The following is a 17,623-nucleotide window of genomic DNA, read 5'->3' on the forward strand; positions in this document are numbered from 1 at the left end:
TTTTAAAGTCTGTTTCTATGATGTGTTAAAGTGTTTTTAGTGCTTTTGTTTGCCGCCCTGGGCTCCTGCTGGGAAGGAGGACAGGATATAAATCAAATAATAAATAAATAAATCCATCCGTCCATCCCTTGGATGTTAATGGTATTGGGCAGTATTCAACTAAATAATTGTGCTAGCATAAGGATTAGTGCTAGTGCAACTGGACTTTCTGCTCCTCTCTTCTCCCTGTGCATGCCTCACACCATCACCAAATCTGCCTTGGAGGGTTGGAGAAATCCTTGCACTGATGGAACCAGTGACAAATGCTACATTGAATACAACCCACTGTTATAAATAAATAAATTTTGTTAAATAGATAAAGGGGAGATGCGTTCTCCACACCCTTGTTCAGGTCAAGATGCTAAGAATTGATAGAATGTTGGCTTCTTGAAAAAAAAAATACAATGTGCTTCTGCACAATGATGCCAAACACCAACTTGCACTGTATAGAAATACTATTCCTCTTGCAGGAAAGGCAGCAGCACAGCCCTAAGACGAATAAGGCAAAAAACAGCAACAATTCACTGATAACACATCTTACACATCTTTAAGGCAGCAATTATTCATAGGGACAGGAAAACTCATCCTTAGTTTTTCTTATGCTCATCACATAATCCAAATTAAATAGCCTGTTTAGGATATGTATTTGAATTAAATATCGCTGTTTCTATTTAAAATGTCACCAGTTAGCAAATTTATAATTGTGCCTTAGGTTGTTTCATGGGTTACATGCAATATGACCCCCACATTAATCATATTTTATGTGATGAGAGTGTATCACCCCTCCTACTATTTTTGGATTACAACTAATAAAGCATGAGGATGGAATTAATTAACTTGCCCTGTCAACGCAAGGTTTACCACTAGCACAACAGGACTGCCCCCCCTCTCCTCCCCCTGCATGTTCAACACATCCTCTCCAAATCTTCTCTGGGGCATTTGGGGAACCCCTAGGACAGATTTAGGGGGTACACAGGGGGGAGGAGGAGGGAAGTCCCATTGTGGTAGTGGTGATCCTTGTGCTGATGGGACCCTGACTTAGCACTATGTTAGATACAATCCTGTATCCTCTCATCCCCAGCCTCCTCTAATTCCATTGCTGGCACTCATACATAGGGGGAATCTCTCCACTAGTATTTCTGAGGCATTGATGAAGACAGCCAAAGGAAACTCCAAGCTATGGTCGGAAGGCACATGAGGCCAGCACCAGGTCTGGTCAGTGCCTGGATGGGAGACTGCCTGGGAAACATATGTAAGCTGCCTTGGGTTTCTATCATGAAGAGAAAGGTGGGGTATAAATGAAGTATAAATAAATAAATAAACTTAATTCAAAGAATATGATATCATCTGGATAGGTGAGCCACAAGATAGGGGTGAGCTACAAAAAAAAATCATAAGAGCAGAGAATTCACATTAGATTTCTCAGGACTGGGATTGCCCACAGCTATTGGTACAATACAAAATCAGGCACTTTCAAATGGAAGATTGTGGAAGCAGCATTCCAACTTCCTCCAAAGCCTCCTACTTGGCTCAGGAGAGTTCAGGGACCATCCAGTCATAACAGTAAACTCACAACAAAAATTCATAGCCAAATATTAATAAAAAGAACAACCAAAAGAAATAGTCAAGGTACGAAAATATAGAATGCATACATTTTCTGTTGTTACAAAAGTTCTGTATATAGTATTTAATATCAATTGCCATTTCATTCTAACAGGTCTTTCCATAATTTCCCATTATTTGCCGCCCTGGGCTCCTGCTAGGAGGAAGGGCAAGATATAAATCAAATAATAAATAAATAAATAAATCACTGTGAGGTTGTGGTGTCCTGGTAGTTGTTATTGGGTCCTGTGCCCATCTTATAATCCTGTACCATATATAAATATTATACTATACTCTTTCCAGGCTGGCCAAGGAACAGCTTTAACACAGGAGTCAAACACTGAAGATCTAGGAGGGGAAGCTGTTATTCTGATGACTAGCTGAAAGTTGCCAAGTATAGGTTGAATTGTCACAAACAAAAGAGAGCCCAACAAGATTCAGTATGTGTAGCTGATTGTTTCTCATCATAGTTAACTTGTCCAACAAAAGACACTATTACTCTTATCCTTTCCTGCAATAAAAAAAGGTATGCTTTTCTGGAAAATGCCAGATGAACAAACTCAGGTTTATAGGCAGACTTCATGAGCTCCTTTCAGTCCCACACATTTTTGCAAAATAATAAGGTGGTTGGCCATCAACAGCACATCAGTATAGTGATCAGATGTGCCCTTGTGGCCCATTTATCCCTGCAGTCCACCTGCTTAAGGGGTGTGAGTCTTGCCAACTGCAGTGACTGCAGGACCAGTGTGGGTTGTGTCCTCTGCACAACAGGTTTCCAACAGTTGACATAGGAGTGCCCCATGAGAAAAGCACCTACTTCTTTCAAGGATGCTTCCTATACTTCTTTTTATGCACTGACATGTCAAAATAAGACTTTGGGAAGATGCAATACCAATGCAGCGCACTTGCACGTGACCCATCACAACACTTACACTTGGCCCATCAGTTTAGCAATATCATTGTGCTTTCCTTCCCCAGCAGTTGTTCACTGGCTCTTATGTTAATAGTGGGACACTCTTTAGGGACACTAACTCTTTGCCTAGCGTCCATGTTGCCTATGCAGTGTCCAAGGGTCCATGCCTGTATTCTCAAACAATGGAATTCAGTGGCTTGCTTCTCTGAGCATGCTATTTAGGCTTATTTTGGACAAACGAGCCTGATTCCGAGAAATTAGGGGACTAGGCTTTTGTACCCTATACTTTTAACTTGCCACTCTTAGGGTTGCTCAGCTAGCAATACATTTTTCTTCTTTATCTTAGTTTCATTTATGTTCAGCTAATTTTCCCATGAAAATATACTGCTTTAGTTAAGTAACAGAACAATCTGCCTGGGTTATTTCAGTGAAATTCTGTCTATAACCTGCCAGCTTTTGGAATTTGATCTTACATTATTGTTTAAATGAGAGGGGATAGCAGAGCCAGGAAAGGCCTTTGTGCTGAGGCTTCTGGTCAACTCCAAAACTGTTCCTGCTTGATAGAACGTTTACTAGCCTGGTGCTAAATATATTTTCAAGTGGTATCAGTGTTTCTCATTTAATTTAGACACTGAAAGTGGATAAACAATCAGGTTTAGGTCAGGTGAGAAGCATACTTACCTGTGCTTAGTAAAAGGAGATCAGCTTGTTTTTTCAGCACCTTGGTTTTGGGTATTTAGGTTTAATTTTTAACATAATGCACGCATCTATTTTAATTAGGGCAACTTACAGCTTGATGAGAGAGAGGAGAGTCACAAAGGCCTCAGAGTGGATAGACTGAATGTAATTCCAGCTCAGGTCTCTGCAAGGCAAAAAGTATATACAACAATGATGGAAAAAGTATGATGACGATTCTGTAAGTTACGGGTGGGGAACCGCCATCCCGTGGACAGGATCTGCACCCTGGGGTCTCCCTATCTAGCCTGCAAGTGTCCCTTCCTCCTTTACAAGCCTTCTATAGGATCTGATAGAAAGCCTATTGAAAAATCAAGCCTTATTTATTTATTTATTTATTTATTTATTTATTTATTTATTTAATCCATTTATTAAAATATCTATAAGCCACACTTTTCTTGACGTACATCAAGGCAGCTTACAACATACAATGATGCAATAAAATGTAAAAACCAATTAAAACATCATTAAGAACAATAATAAATGCGTCAGTAAATACTGCATTAGTCAGAGAGAAATTCATGTTACAAAGGCTGGTCTAAAAATTTCAGTTTTCAAGAGATGCCTAAAAGAGAGCAGGGATGGCTCCTGCCGAACCTCTATTGGTAGGGAGTTCCACAGGGCAGGGCCTGCCACACTAAAGGTTCGGTCCCTGATGGAGGCGAACCAAACCTCGGGGCATGGAGAACCACTAAGAGTGCCCCATCAGAAGATCTCAGTGATCAAGACGGAACATAAGGAGTCAGGCGGTCCTTAAGGTACTTTGGGCCCAAGTTGTTTACAGCTTTGTGAATTAACACACACAAGTACCTTGAACAGGGCCTGGTAGCAAATTGGAAATTGCTGCACAGGAGGGTAACGTTGCAGCTGGGAAAGGAAGGATTAACCCTGCCCTTTCTGTGTACTGTGATCACCACACCACCACACCGCCCCCACACAGAGTGGGGAAATTATTATGTGTGAATTTGGTATGGATATGCTGTGGACTGATATTTCAGTAGAACCTCAGAAGTATGAGCCATAAAAATACAAGTTGGCTGGTCACACGACAGGCCTCTTGTATATAGCTTCTACACAAGCCACGGAGGGTGTGAGGAGTCATTGCCCTCTGCATTACATTCCAGAACCTTCAGTAGAGAGACTTGTGTAAGGAACAGGCTGGGCAGAAAGTACAAGGCTGTGAAACTGAGCTATATGGGTACGTTCTGGGACAGAGGAAGCTATTAGAGGTCTTGGGTAACTAGTAGGGAAGATGAGTGATGAACCATTGTTAATTTATTTTTAAAAATATAAATGCCCTGCTTTTTGGTCCAAAGGTTTGAAATACTTTGGAGTGCAAACCAATTTTTCTTCCTGATACACTTGAACTCTGAGGGAAAGTAATATGTCACAAGCCTTCTCTCTGTGTGAGGTATGTGATATGTGTGCTGTACATATAAAGTATCTGTTCATGTTTAAAGTTCATCTGGTACTTTTGCAGGCCTGGCTCCATGCCCAGTATATTGAACTACATATTCCACTCAGTGCTGCTCATTGTGGGGGCAAAGTAGATGTCATAATCAGAATGGGCTATTGTGTGTTCATGGACTAATTGGTTTGGTTTGAATGGATCTTTGTATGGTTGGGTCTGTAATCATGTCCAGAGCACACTGCACTGTGCCACTCCCCCTGACTTGCTTCCATTATAATAAATACTTCTGATACTTCCCAGCAAGCTGTACTTACATGGAGCGCAAGGCTGTGAGTTGCCCAAAGGTGTCTGCTCCAATTTCGTGGATGCGATTGTGCTGAAGGACACTGCAAAAACAGAGAGGCTGCAATGAGAGAGGGGAGACTTGCTTCGCAGAGATCTCTATTCTCACTGGCAGCAGAAGAAAGCAGGAGTGCCATGAAGGTTACTTCTATTTAGGGTTGAAAAGGGGTTCAAATTTCAAGGGGAAAGTGGATCAAGAAACAAAACAACCCAGTCCCACCCACCCCTTTCCCCACATACTGCCTCAGGCTTGGGACAGTGCCCCATTCAAAACAAAAGAGTGTGTGTGTGTGTGTGAGACAGAGAGAGAGAGAGAGAGAGGTATAAGCACCAATATATTTTTATACCCACTGTTCCCAGGCCTTTTCAGCACCTGCTCCCACTATGAAGCCTGGAGGGTTCAGTGTCACGAGCTGATGCTTCAACCCATGGGAATACCATGGGTGAGGGGAGGAGAAGAGAAAAGAAACATTGGGAAAGCAAAGTCTCAGTGCCTGCAGACTTTTTTGCCCTAACCTTCTCAGCCTGAAATCACTTAAGAACTATTTTACGATTAATGACGTGAAGGGCCAGAGCTCAGTGGCACAGCATCTGCCTTGCATGCAGAACGTTCCAAGTTCGTGTTGGCCTATTATGCCTTCTGTGTTTGTCACAGAAAGAGATTCTGCAATAAAGGGGTTAAAAAGTACTGGAGCTTGTACCTGGACTGTCAAGGCCAGCAGATGGTTGGCAAGGGCAACCGCTCAGATAAGAGGCATAACTCACGGACAGTTCAGTGTGGGGGATTGTGTATGGAAGGAGAACTGTGTCTAACAAACCTTAATGTCAGTAAAGACTCTTAAAAGTACTTTGCCTAGCCTGGATCATTTCTAACCGATCTGCATTGGCACCTCTTTATGGATCACACACACACGCACTGCCAACAGTTCGACCCCTGGTGCTTGCAGGTAGGGCTGGGAAAAGTGCCTGTCTGAAACCCTGGACATCCACTGCCAGTCAGTGTAGACAATACTGAGCTAGATGGACCAATGGCTCGACTGTATAAGGAAGCTTCCCATGTTGCTTCAAGCAGTTATGCAAAATGTTCTACACTGGGCACTAGAGATACAATTAAACCCCGGAAAAGTCCTGACTAGGTGCTTGTGCTCCAGGATCCACCTCTTGGGTGTTAATCCATTTCTACAGACTGCTGAATGGACTGCTCAGACTTGGGAATTGCATCTCAGCTTGCCCTGAAGCACAAGTTACTCACATTTCTTCCAACCTCTGGCAGTAGCGGAAACTGGGTAGCTCCTCAATTTGATTGTGTGAGAGCTCACTGTTGAGAAAATAACAAAGGTTAGAATAAAGCCAGCCTCCCTGAAGGCCCTCGTGGAATGTATCTGGTACAGAGGAAAGGAGTGGGTGTCCTCAGGCTATGCAGCTGGGGAAGCAGGAAACCCCAGAGACAGGTAATATCCTCTTTGCACCCACCCGGTATTTGGCACCAGTCCTGTCATTAATTTATGTGCCCAGGCTCCTGATGTTATTCCTAAATTACTCAACCCTTCTTTCATCCCCCTAGCTTCTTTCTGTGTCCAACTCAGAAAAAAAAAACCACAAACCCAGAGGTATAACTAATTACTACTAGGTGTTTATCTAGGTTGACACACGCATGAAAACAGATATAAAATATGTGCCTGCATCTTTAGCAAGCATGAAGTGGTTACATCTCTTTAAACCAGTGTTCTTCAACCGTGTGTCCCCAGATGTTGCTGGACTAGAACACGCATCATCCCTGACCATTGGCCAAGCTTGCTAGAGATTATGGGAGTTGTAGTCCAAAAAAAAATCTAGAGATTCGTGGTTGAAGAACACTACTTTAAACTAATTCTTATGTGTACTAGGGACTCTGTAAGAGCTGTAGATATCATTCCAGAGTCTGTGATTTTCTACTCCAGCACTTCCTTCAATTTGCACACTTTGCTTTTAATCCTGGATGATCATTCCCATTTTTCTGCCTGCCTATTCCCATTATACTTTCAATCCAGTATGCTCTGATACTGGTGTTAAGTTGTATTCATGGACCAGAGTGATGTTCCATAGGGCCACTGATGGAACTGAAGCAACACAATATCATTTCCAGGAGTTTCATTATTGTTAGTTCCCTGGAACAGAGAAAGCAGAAGGATGGGAAATGTGCCATGTCTGCCCAGTACACTTCTGTGACTGACTGATCAGCAACTGGGATCTATGATTTACTGTGTTGGTAGGAAAGACGCCTCCCAAGAGGGATAGCAAGAAGGGGAGAGGTGTCAATAACTTACAGAATTCGAAGGCTGGGTAACTGTTGGCACATTCCTCCAGGAAGCAAACGGATCCCAGCCCGGGTCAAAGTCCTGTAGGAGAGAAGACACAGTTAATGTCATTATACACAAGCAGGCTTAAAGGGCTTAGCTTATTCCCTACTGCTAGTGTAAATACTGCTGAGGAAGATCATTGGGATGGAATTAAAAAGGGGGCAGCAAGTGGGATGCAGAAGTCTATTATATCTGGGGGAATAGGGTGAAAGCAGTTTGTGTCACTATCCTCTAAGACCATGGGGAAAGGCAAGGAATATCTTCCCAAATGACCAATGATGCCCTTTGCCTAGTCAAGTTTCTACAATAATGAAGCTGTGATGTAGCATGTACATAGCTCCCAAACAACATCAGATACCCAGCTAATCACAATGTTTGGCTGCTACAGAGTTGCTCTCAAAAAATACCATCATGAAGAAAAATGGAAAACTCCCTGAAAAGCATGTTTAGACAGCTCCTTCAGAATTTCCTTTGCACCCCATGTAAACCTTCATATCTTCCTGAGGCTGAAAGGGGACCATTAAGCTGCACTGATTTGGATGCCGAAAATACTGTAAAAATAACCTGTCAATACCTTTTTTTTTCATTTCACTAATGCAGGTATGGGAAACCTTTGCCCCCCCCCAGATGTTACTGAACTATCAGCCCTAGCAAGCATAGCCAACGGCCAGGGATAATGGGAGTCATAGTTCAGCAACATCTGGAGGGCATCAGGTTCCCTACATCTGCCCTAATGAAATACAGTAGATTATGTGGATTTAGAAACAGGTAAAGGAAATCCAAAGTATAGTTTTACAACTCATGTTAGTGTACTTTCCTTAACTCTCCCCTCAATAAATGAAGAATTTATAGCCCTGGAAATTATGACGAGCTCCCTTATGACAAGAGAAGTAGTGGGGGTTGTAGCGGTGGTGAGGTTATGCAGTAGCTTTGGGTTTAATATTCCTATTTCTTACATAATCTGGAGTAATGGATTCCCAGCAAATGCCTTCTCTGGAATAGCTTTGATGTTGTTGTTGTGGAAGCCCCTATTAAGCAAGAAGACACCAGGGTGATTAAGGATTAGAATACAGAAATATTGTTTAAACGTGGGAAGACTCAAGGTAGCTTTTTTCACAACATAAAATTTACTATATGGACATTGTGTGAATCCTCTTTTTAGTCTGCTGCTTGTTGCAAATGCACAGGCTTCTGCTTTACTGTGCAAATATGTGGTAGGAAACTGCCATCAGTCATATTTCCCTGCTGTGTGGGTACATGTGGCAAAACAGGCACATGTTCATTATGTAGCCATGATGACTTATTTTATTTCTCACTATATGTATCTCACTAGTCCTCCATGCAGCCCAGAGTATTTTAGCCTCTCAACAACTTTGTGGTGCACGTGTGTGTAACAGTTTTTGAGATGCAAAGATGGGATGAAGGCTGCAACCCATTTAACAATGTCTGCATTTTAGCCAAACTGAATTAGCTGCATTGGTCAAACCTCTCGTCACAAACAGCATTTGTATAAGATAAGCAGAATATATGCAAGCAAGTACAAGAGCCATCCCTTGGGCTCATGTCAGCTTCACAGTTTGCATCGCGATCCTGGGACACTGTAAACTGGTGGGAACTAGGGCAGCAGCAGTTCCCCAGATACAGTATGTGTGCCATAGGAACTAGAAGCACTGAAACAGTGCACACCACTTCCAAATTAAGACCATGTGAACATTCCCTAGAGGTTGGGAAACCTATTACCCATAGTGCATGCCCATTTCTTAGAAGCCAGAAATTCTCCATGGCCTGTAAGAATGATCTTAAAAAAGGTAAAGGTGTCCCCGCACTTGTAGTGCGAGTCGTTTCCGACTCTTAGGGTGACATCTTGCAACGTTTACTAGGCAGACCGTATATATGGGGTGGGATTGCCAGTTCCTTCCCCGGCCTTTCTTTACCCCCCAGCATATGCCAGGTACTCATTTTACTGCCCACGGATGGATGGAAGGCTGAGTGGACCTCGACCCATTTACTGGAGATTCGACTTCCTCCTTCCGTTGGAATCGAACTCCATCCGTGAGCAGAGCTTCGGCTGCTTTACCGCCGCTTACCACTCTGCGCCACGGAGAATTACCTTAGTGAGGTGGAAAATGAGAATGCTCCACTGAGGGTAATAATTAGAGGCTTAAATCTTTTTCTAAAGGAAAATAGCCCTGGAGATCGAAAGTAGCAGGCGCTGTGGAAATTGGCACAGCAAAAGATGCCTATCCAGTCAGTGCTATGTGCCTTCAACAGCTCTCTGTAGAGGTGTGCAGATACATCTCATTCTTTGGCCAAAGGCTACTGTTACTAAAGCCCATGGTGATCTACCCAATGGTACCGCAACTTTGGGAATTCTATTTGACACTAATGATATCCATGAGGCATTTATTGATGTGCTTGGAGAAGGCAAGCTGAATTTATGACAGAAATGATGAGAGAGGACTGCATATTAACATTTTGAATGGCAACTCTGCCCACGTGAAAGTTGAGGCCACATTATCTTTTTGAACATTCTTCCTAGGGAATGTAAAAGAAATGCCTTACAGCTCTTGAAGTCGGCTGAGTGTCCTAATGGCCACTGGGAATTCCACCAACTCATTATAGTTCAGGTCCCTGGGAGACAGAAAAGCAAAGGCATCATTAAGAGAGTTAGAAAAGCACAGCAGAAGGTGTCACATTCCAAATGGTTGAAAAAACTTGCTTATTATGTACCAGACATGAGCTTTCCAAGTCTGTTTATCCAGTGCCCCCATGCCTGGAAAAACAATCTCAATGAAATGCTGGGGTATTCCCTGTAAGGAGATAATGGCTGGCAACCTCCAGTCTCTTAGTGATACTGTATCCCCAATGTCCCTATTTCATGTAGTCCCTGATATATCCTAGTTGCCCTTCCAGGGAGCTGACATTCTACTACCCTGCCCTACATGTTTGTCAAACAAACTAAAACTCTTTATTTATTTATTTATTTATTACATTTCTTCCCCCTCCTTTCTTTTCATGATTGAAACCCAAGGCAGCTTACATATGGTTCCCAGGCTGTCTCCCATCCAGGCACTGACCACACCTGACCCTGCTTAGCTTCAGCAAGGTGCTGGCCTCATGTGCCTTCAGACCATAGCCTGGGACCATTTTAGTGCATTTTCAGACATTCCACTTCCTTTACAGTTTGCTTTGCCTTGTCCTGTGTTCCTAGAAAGGAAGGACCCTGTCCTGGGTGGTGTCAGGATGCAGGATTGGGGCCCTGAAGTTTCAGACGATGAGGAGAGGGAGGGGGTCATTTGGACAGAGTCGTGTGAAGGAGAAGCAGAAGAGGGGGAGGGAATCTCAGAGATAGAACTGTCTGGGAGCGAGGACCTTGAATGTCCAACAGACATAGATTCTTACCGTGAGCTTCCCACGCCTCCTCCCCCTCCGAGCTTGGAGGAGTTGGAGAAGGAGGGAGGGCAAGGAGGAATCCAACCCCCTCCTGATCCAGGAAAAAGCAAGGAGAAACAGCCAGATGCTTTAAGCATTGCCCCCCCGCTTTCCCCCATACCTGAGTCAGATTTCTCAGGAGGGGAGGGGGCGGTGGCACCCCCTTCACCACGTACAAGGAGACAGCAAAAGAGGCGGCAAAAGAAGGGGGAGAGGCGGGGTGTGGATGAGGGCACTTTGAGGCGGAGTGAGAGAATTTGCGCTCGTTTGCCCCCTTCTTAAGGGACAGGGGGAGTAGTGGTTCCTTGTTCTGTCAACTCTCTTCTCTGTCGCAGGTTATGTTTAGTAGTTAAAGTTCATGAGACGACGTAGTCTTTGTCTGGATATCACTTTAATAAAAACTGATTTGCTTTCACCAACTGGTCTGGTTCCTGAGCCTCAACCTGGACACGAGAGGTGGTGACAGAACCTTGTCCTGGGCTGAGTGGTGGCCGTGGTGGTGGTGGTGGTGGCGGTGGTGGTGGTGGTGGCGGCGGCAGCAGCAGCAGCAGCAGCAGCAGCAGCAGCCTCTGAGGGTAGAGAGCAGCAGTTCCCAGGGTAAATTATGCATGGAAACTTTAAAGAAAATTAGACCAACACAGTGCCCCTCCAGATGTTGTGGAACACATCTACCATCGTTGTCAACCAGCACTGCCAATAGCCAGGAATTATGGGAGTTATAGTTCAAAACATCTGGAGGGCACCATGTTGACCATCTCTGCTTTAGAGGCAAGGATAGGGGCAGGCTCTGTCTCCAATTTGACAACTTAGGGCAAAGCAAGGCATTCCTGCAAAGCATAGCTCCAATACAACTCCTCCTACTTTCAGTGGCTGATAGGGAATCTAATGCATTGCTCCAAAACAGATGACGGAGGATTGAAAACACATGCTCTCTCATTAGGAGGACTATATGTCAACTACACAGAAAGGGCAGTGTACCAAGGACATGATAAATACCTTTTTACACATTATAACAATTGTCACAACATGAAAAAAATGGTATAGGCCTAACTACTTTTTCCAGGGATGGTGGTGCTGGGCAAGCAACACTTGTCGTATGTCACATAGAATGAATATAAGACAAACGCAACACTAATGCTCCAGGAGAAAATATGGTATTTCATGGTTTACATGCAATATGACCCCCACATTAATCATATGAAAATAAAGGCGGGGTATAAATACATAAATAAATAAACAAACAAACAAACTTAATTCAAAGAATATGATATCATCTTGATAAGTGAGCCACAGGGTAGGGGTGAGCTACAAGAACAAATCATGAGAGCACGGAATTCACATTGGATTTCTCAGGACTGGAATTGCCCACAGCTGTTGGTACAATACAAAATCAGGCACTTTCACATGGAAGATTGTGGTAGCAGCGATCCAACACCCCCAAAGTCTTCTGCTTGGCTCAGAAGAGTTCAGGGACCATCCAGTCATAACAGTGAATTCACAACAAAAATTCATGACCAGGGACATACTTTGAACTACTGCTGCTTCACTGGTGTTAAAACTCTGTTTCTGTATATAAACCTTTGATTGTCATTTCTCACAGCAGGCAACAATTTTGGCTTACAGCAAGTGTATGCATGCAAAGAAGTCACAATATAACCTTCCTTGGTGTGTACCACTTCAGACTGCCAGTGTTTGCTCCCCTCATGTCATAAACACCCTGCATTATTAGCATCCCTTTTTTTTTTTTGACAGGCTATGTATGCTAGAACAAAAAGCTGAATCACAAGATCAGATGTCAGAACTGTAAAATATCAAACTGTTTGGCTGGAAGCACAATGTTAGCAGACCTCAATGATGGTTGAAATCTCCAGGCTAGCAAGTATCTCTGAGAAGATTTATTTATGGAACTTGCAAAGGATCAAAGTGTGGAGAACTGTTCTGTCAAGAAGAACATGTCTGATATATGTTAAAAAGATCATGTGTAAGGAAAGTATTCTAAATCACTCTACAGCTAGGTCCCTAGGGGTCCTGAGGCTGAAAATACATACAAGAAAAGCCACACAGCCATGTAGATTATGTACTACCCTTCGCATCATTGCTCCATTCATTTAGAATAGGCGAGCACAATAGAATACACTGCAAGCAACTTTCCTGAGTCATAAATGTCATGTCATCATTTCTATTTACATGGTAGCCCAGTGGGTTTTAATTAGTAAATATCTTAGAACCTTAGAGTAATTATCACATGAATAGAATTGTGGTTAAAGGACAGAAATAACCATGAATTTACTCTGGAATGAAATGGAATTGCCTAGTAATGGCCCCCTCTCTCACACTCCTCCCCACCAACCACTGCCTCACAATTACCCTGTAGTTCTTCTGTGCCCTTACCCATTGTAGGCAGGACTAGATGTGCCTCTTATTAGCAACTGAAAGTAGCATCAGGTATCACAAATCAGTGTCAGAAGTGTTCACGTGCAGTTGTGGATGAATATTTGAGCCTACCAGGCCACTATTGCTGTAAAGGATGATTTTACATACAAGTATCACATGCTGTACTTGTTACATTCCATTGCTACTTAACTCCAACCTTTGCATTCCCCTCCGCCTTTACATGAGTGTGTCTGTCTATCAATCTATCTATCTACAACTATATCTAACAACTGCAGATCACACTTCATGCAACTGATGAAGTGTGCTGTGATCCACAAAATCTTATGTCATAATAAAATTGTTTAGCCTTAAGATATCACAAACCCTTAGCTCTCCATGTTTAAGGTGCTTGATTGCAGTTGGGGTAAGCATACTTAACGTAGATTGTGGCCAGAATTATTTTAGGTATTAGTCTTCTGTGCCACACTGTTCTGAATTCAAACGTCACTGCTACATGATTGTTTTCTCAAGTGATACTAGGAACACTTTAGATTTGAATACATCACCTGTTGCAGACTGGTGGGAAATGGAAAAGAGCTGTTTTAATATTGAATATACATTCTTGTCAGTATCTGTTTTTGTTCAATTACTGGCATGGAAAATGCAAACTTAGATATTAAAGCCTAAGTAATGCACTCTGTAAAAACAATAATAAAGATTTGGTGGTGGTGGTGGTGAATCAGCTTGCAGTGATTGGCTACATTTCTGCTGCTATTGCCTGAGCTACTCTGATGCCACATAACATCTCCGCTCCACATAAAGAGAAGAGGACAGTGAATGATAGGGCTGAAGGAATGAGTGCAAAGGATCTAGGAAAGGAAGCAGGAGGGAAGCTTTAAAAAAAAGTGTCCAATTTAGCAGTGGGCTAAGGGGAGCAGTAGGGCCCCAAGAAGACTGGAAGAAGCAGCGTCCACAAGAATGCTTCCTTTGGAAAACTGAAGTCTTGTCCAAATGAGAACAAAAAGGAACACAAACCTTGGCAAATGAAATGCAAACAGACAATAAAGGATGCATATTATTATTATTACTATTACTACTACTTCGATGTCTATATACTACATGTCTGTATACTAATTAGTCTGTATACTAATACTAATATACTAACTGTATACTAATGCACAGAGCATGGGAAACAAGCAGGACAAACCTGAACTCTTAATACAGGAGGGTAATTACGACTTGATAGGTATAACTGAAACTTGGTGGGATGACTCCCATGACTGGAATACAACAATTGAAGGATATAATTTGTTCAAAAAAACCAGAAGGAATAAAAAGGAGGTGGAGTCGTGCTGTATGTTTAAAATACATATCCCTGCACAGAAATACAGGAAGATGAGCTTGGTAGCTCCACCGAGAGCATCTGGATTAAAATTAATGGGGCAAGTAATAAAAGGAATGTGGTGCTTGGAGTCTACTACCGACCACCCAATCAAGGAGAAGATGAGAATGTAACCTTTGAAAAGCAAAATGCCAATGTTTCGAGGAGGCATGCCGTAGTAGTAATGGGGGACTTCAATTATCCCGATATCTTAGGAGACAAATTCTGCCGAACAGGGCTCCTCCAATAAATTTCTGACTTGTGTTGGAGATAACTTTCTCCTACAGAAAGTGGAGGAAGCAACCAAAGGATCAGCTATCCTGGACTTGATTCTAACCAACAGAGATGATTTGGTGGATGAAGTGGCAGTTACGTGAACTCTGGGGGAAAGTGACCACACCATACTTGAATTATTGATTTTAACAGAAGCAAAAGCTGAGAGTAGCCATACGCGCACCCTGAACTTCAGGAAAGCTGATTTTAATAAACTCAGAACAAATGTAAGTATGGTTCCATGGCAAGCGACTCTAATGAAAAAAGGAGTCCAAGATGGATGGGAGTTTCTAAAAAAGCAAATTCTAAGAGCCCAATGGCAAACAATTCCAACAAGGAAAAAAGGGGGGAAACAGCAGAAGAAGCCAATGTGGCTTCACAAAAAGCTTAGAGGGGACCTGAAAACAAAAAAGGACACAAACAGGAAGTGGAAAGAAGGCCAGGCCACAAAGGAAGAGTACAGGCAGATATGACGGAATTGAAGGGATGGCATCAGGAAGGCTAAAGCTGAGAATGAGCTGAGGTTAGCGAGAGATGCTAAAAGCAACAAAAAAGCTTTCTTCAATAGTAAAAGACAGAGAAAAGAAATGGTGGCACAGCTACTCAATGAGGATGGCTAAATGATAACAGATGACCAAGAAAAGGCAGAAGCGCTCAATTCCTACTTTGGCACAGTCTTCTCCCAAAAAAGGGTCTATCACCCTCCCGGGAAACATGAAGTAGAAGGGGCAGGATTGCAGTTTGAGATTGATAGACAAACAGTCAAGGAATACCTAATCACTATGAATGAGTTCAAATTGGCAGGGCCCGATAAACTGCATCCCAGAGTATTGAAGGAACTGGTTGAAGAACTCTCAGAACCTCTGTCTACTATTTTTGTGAAATCATGGAGGACTAGTGAAGTGCCAGATGACTGGAGGAGAGCTAATGTTGTCCCTATCTTCAAAAACGGCAAAAAGGAGGAACCAGGGAACTACAGACCAGTCAGCCTGACATCAATCCCTGGAAAAACTCTGGAGCACATTATAAAGCAGTCAATCTGTAAGCACCTTGAAAACAATGATTACTAGGAGCCAACATGGATTTATGAAGACCAAATCCTCCCTTGTAGACAGTGGGAATGCTGTGGACATAATATATCTTGACTTCAGCAAAGCTTTCGACAAAGTGCCCCATGATATTCTGATTAGCAAGCCAGCTGAATGTGGGCTGGATGGAACAACTATCAGGTGGATCCACAGTTGGCTGTGATAAGTACTCAAAGAGTGCTTATCAACGGTTCCTTCTCAAACTGGGGGGAGGTAATGAGTGGGGTACCGCAGGGCTCGGTCCTGGGTCCAGTGCTCTTCAACATTTTTATTAATGACTTGGATGAGGAGGTGCAGGGAATGCTTATCACATTTGCAGATGATACAAAATTGGGAAGAGTAAGGTGCAGGGAATGCTTATCACATTTGCAGATGATACAAAATTGGGAAGAGTAACTAATACTTTGGAAGACAGAAACAAAATTCAAAGGGATCTTGATAGGCTGGAGCATTGGGCTGAAAACAACAGAATGAAATCCAACAGGGATAAATGCAAAGTTCTACACTTAGGAAAAATAAACCAAATGCACAGTTATAAGACGGGGGATACTTGGCTCAGCAATATGACATGTGAGAAGGATCTTGGAATTGTCGTTGATCACAAGCTGAATATGAGCCAACAGTGTGATGTGGCTGCAAAAAAGGCAAATGCTATATTGGGCTGCATTAACAGAAGTATACTTTCCAAATTGCATGAAGTATTAGTTCCCCTCTATTTAGCACTGGGTAGGCCTTATCTTGAGTACTGCATCCAGTTCTGGTCTCCGCACTTCAAGAAGGATGCAGACAAACTGGAACAGGTTCAGAGGAGGGTAACAAGGATGATCAGGGGACTGGAAACAAAGCCCTATGAGGAGAGATTGAAAGAACTGGGGATGTTTAGCCTGGATAAGAGAAGACTGAGGGGAGATATGATAGCACTCTTTAAGTACATGAAAGGTTGTCACACAGAGGAGGGCCGGGATCTCTTCTCGATCGTCACAAAGTGTAGGACACGGAATAATGGGCTCAAGTTGCAGGAAGCCAGATTTCGACTGAACATCAGAAAAAACTTAGAGCCATACAACAATGGAACCAATTAACTAGAGAGGTAGTGGGCTCTCCGACACTGGAGGTATTCAGGAGGCAGCTGGACAGCCATCTGTCGGGAATGCTTTGATTTAGATTCCTGCATTGCGCAGGGGGTTGGACTTGATGGCCTTATAGGCCCCTTCCAAGTCTATTATTCTATGATTCACAACACGTAAAACATATAGACCACTACCACCAAAAATACATTACATGCAGAAAATCAGCTAGGGAAGTACTTTCAAACTTGGGACAACAAGAAGTCAAAGGTATGTTAAAGGAGAAGAAAACTGCAAAGAAGCCAAATGAAAGATGTAGGGTAGATTCCTGTGCCTGAACTATGTCACAGGCAGGGAGCCTGAGGAATTGAGGCAAATAATGGTGAGAAGGGACGAAGTTCTAGGCCTTATTGATAAATCAAAAACTAACAAATCATCAGGTCCAGATGGCATCCACCTGAGAGAGAACTCAAGTGTTAAATTGCTGATCTTCTAACAAAAATACGTTAACTATCAGCCTCCATACCTGAGGACTGGAAAGTGGCCAATATAACACCAGTTTTTTAAATAGAGATCCCAAAGGAATCTGGGTTGTAACACCAATTTAACATTCAACCAATGTAACACC

The 17,623-nt window shown here is 42.8% G+C and overlaps 1 protein-coding gene across 4 annotated transcripts in view; it reads right to left on the reverse strand.

Moving 5' to 3' along the window:
- The window catches only part of LGR6 (leucine rich repeat containing G protein-coupled receptor 6), a 269,354-nt gene that overhangs the window by 15,188 nt on the left and 236,543 nt on the right, over window positions 1-17,623 (reverse strand). For all 4 annotated transcript variants that reach the window (XM_061631835.1, XM_061631837.1, XM_061631836.1 and 1 more), the window contains 6 exons: window positions 9,944-10,012; window positions 8,338-8,409; window positions 7,349-7,420; window positions 6,295-6,360; window positions 5,015-5,086; window positions 3,345-3,416 (listed from right to left, as the gene is read on the reverse strand). In XM_061631835.1, coding sequence (XP_061487819.1) covers window positions 3,345-3,416; window positions 5,015-5,086; window positions 6,295-6,360; window positions 7,349-7,420; window positions 8,338-8,409; window positions 9,944-10,012 — 423 coding nt within the window. The remainder of the gene's footprint in view (window positions 1-3,344; window positions 3,417-5,014; window positions 5,087-6,294; window positions 6,361-7,348; window positions 7,421-8,337; window positions 8,410-9,943; window positions 10,013-17,623) is intronic.

The sequence above is a fragment of the Rhineura floridana genome, chromosome 6, assembly GCF_030035675.1.
Source record: "Rhineura floridana isolate rRhiFlo1 chromosome 6, rRhiFlo1.hap2, whole genome shotgun sequence".
In the NCBI taxonomy this organism is placed as follows: domain Eukaryota; kingdom Metazoa; phylum Chordata; class Lepidosauria; order Squamata; family Rhineuridae; genus Rhineura; species Rhineura floridana.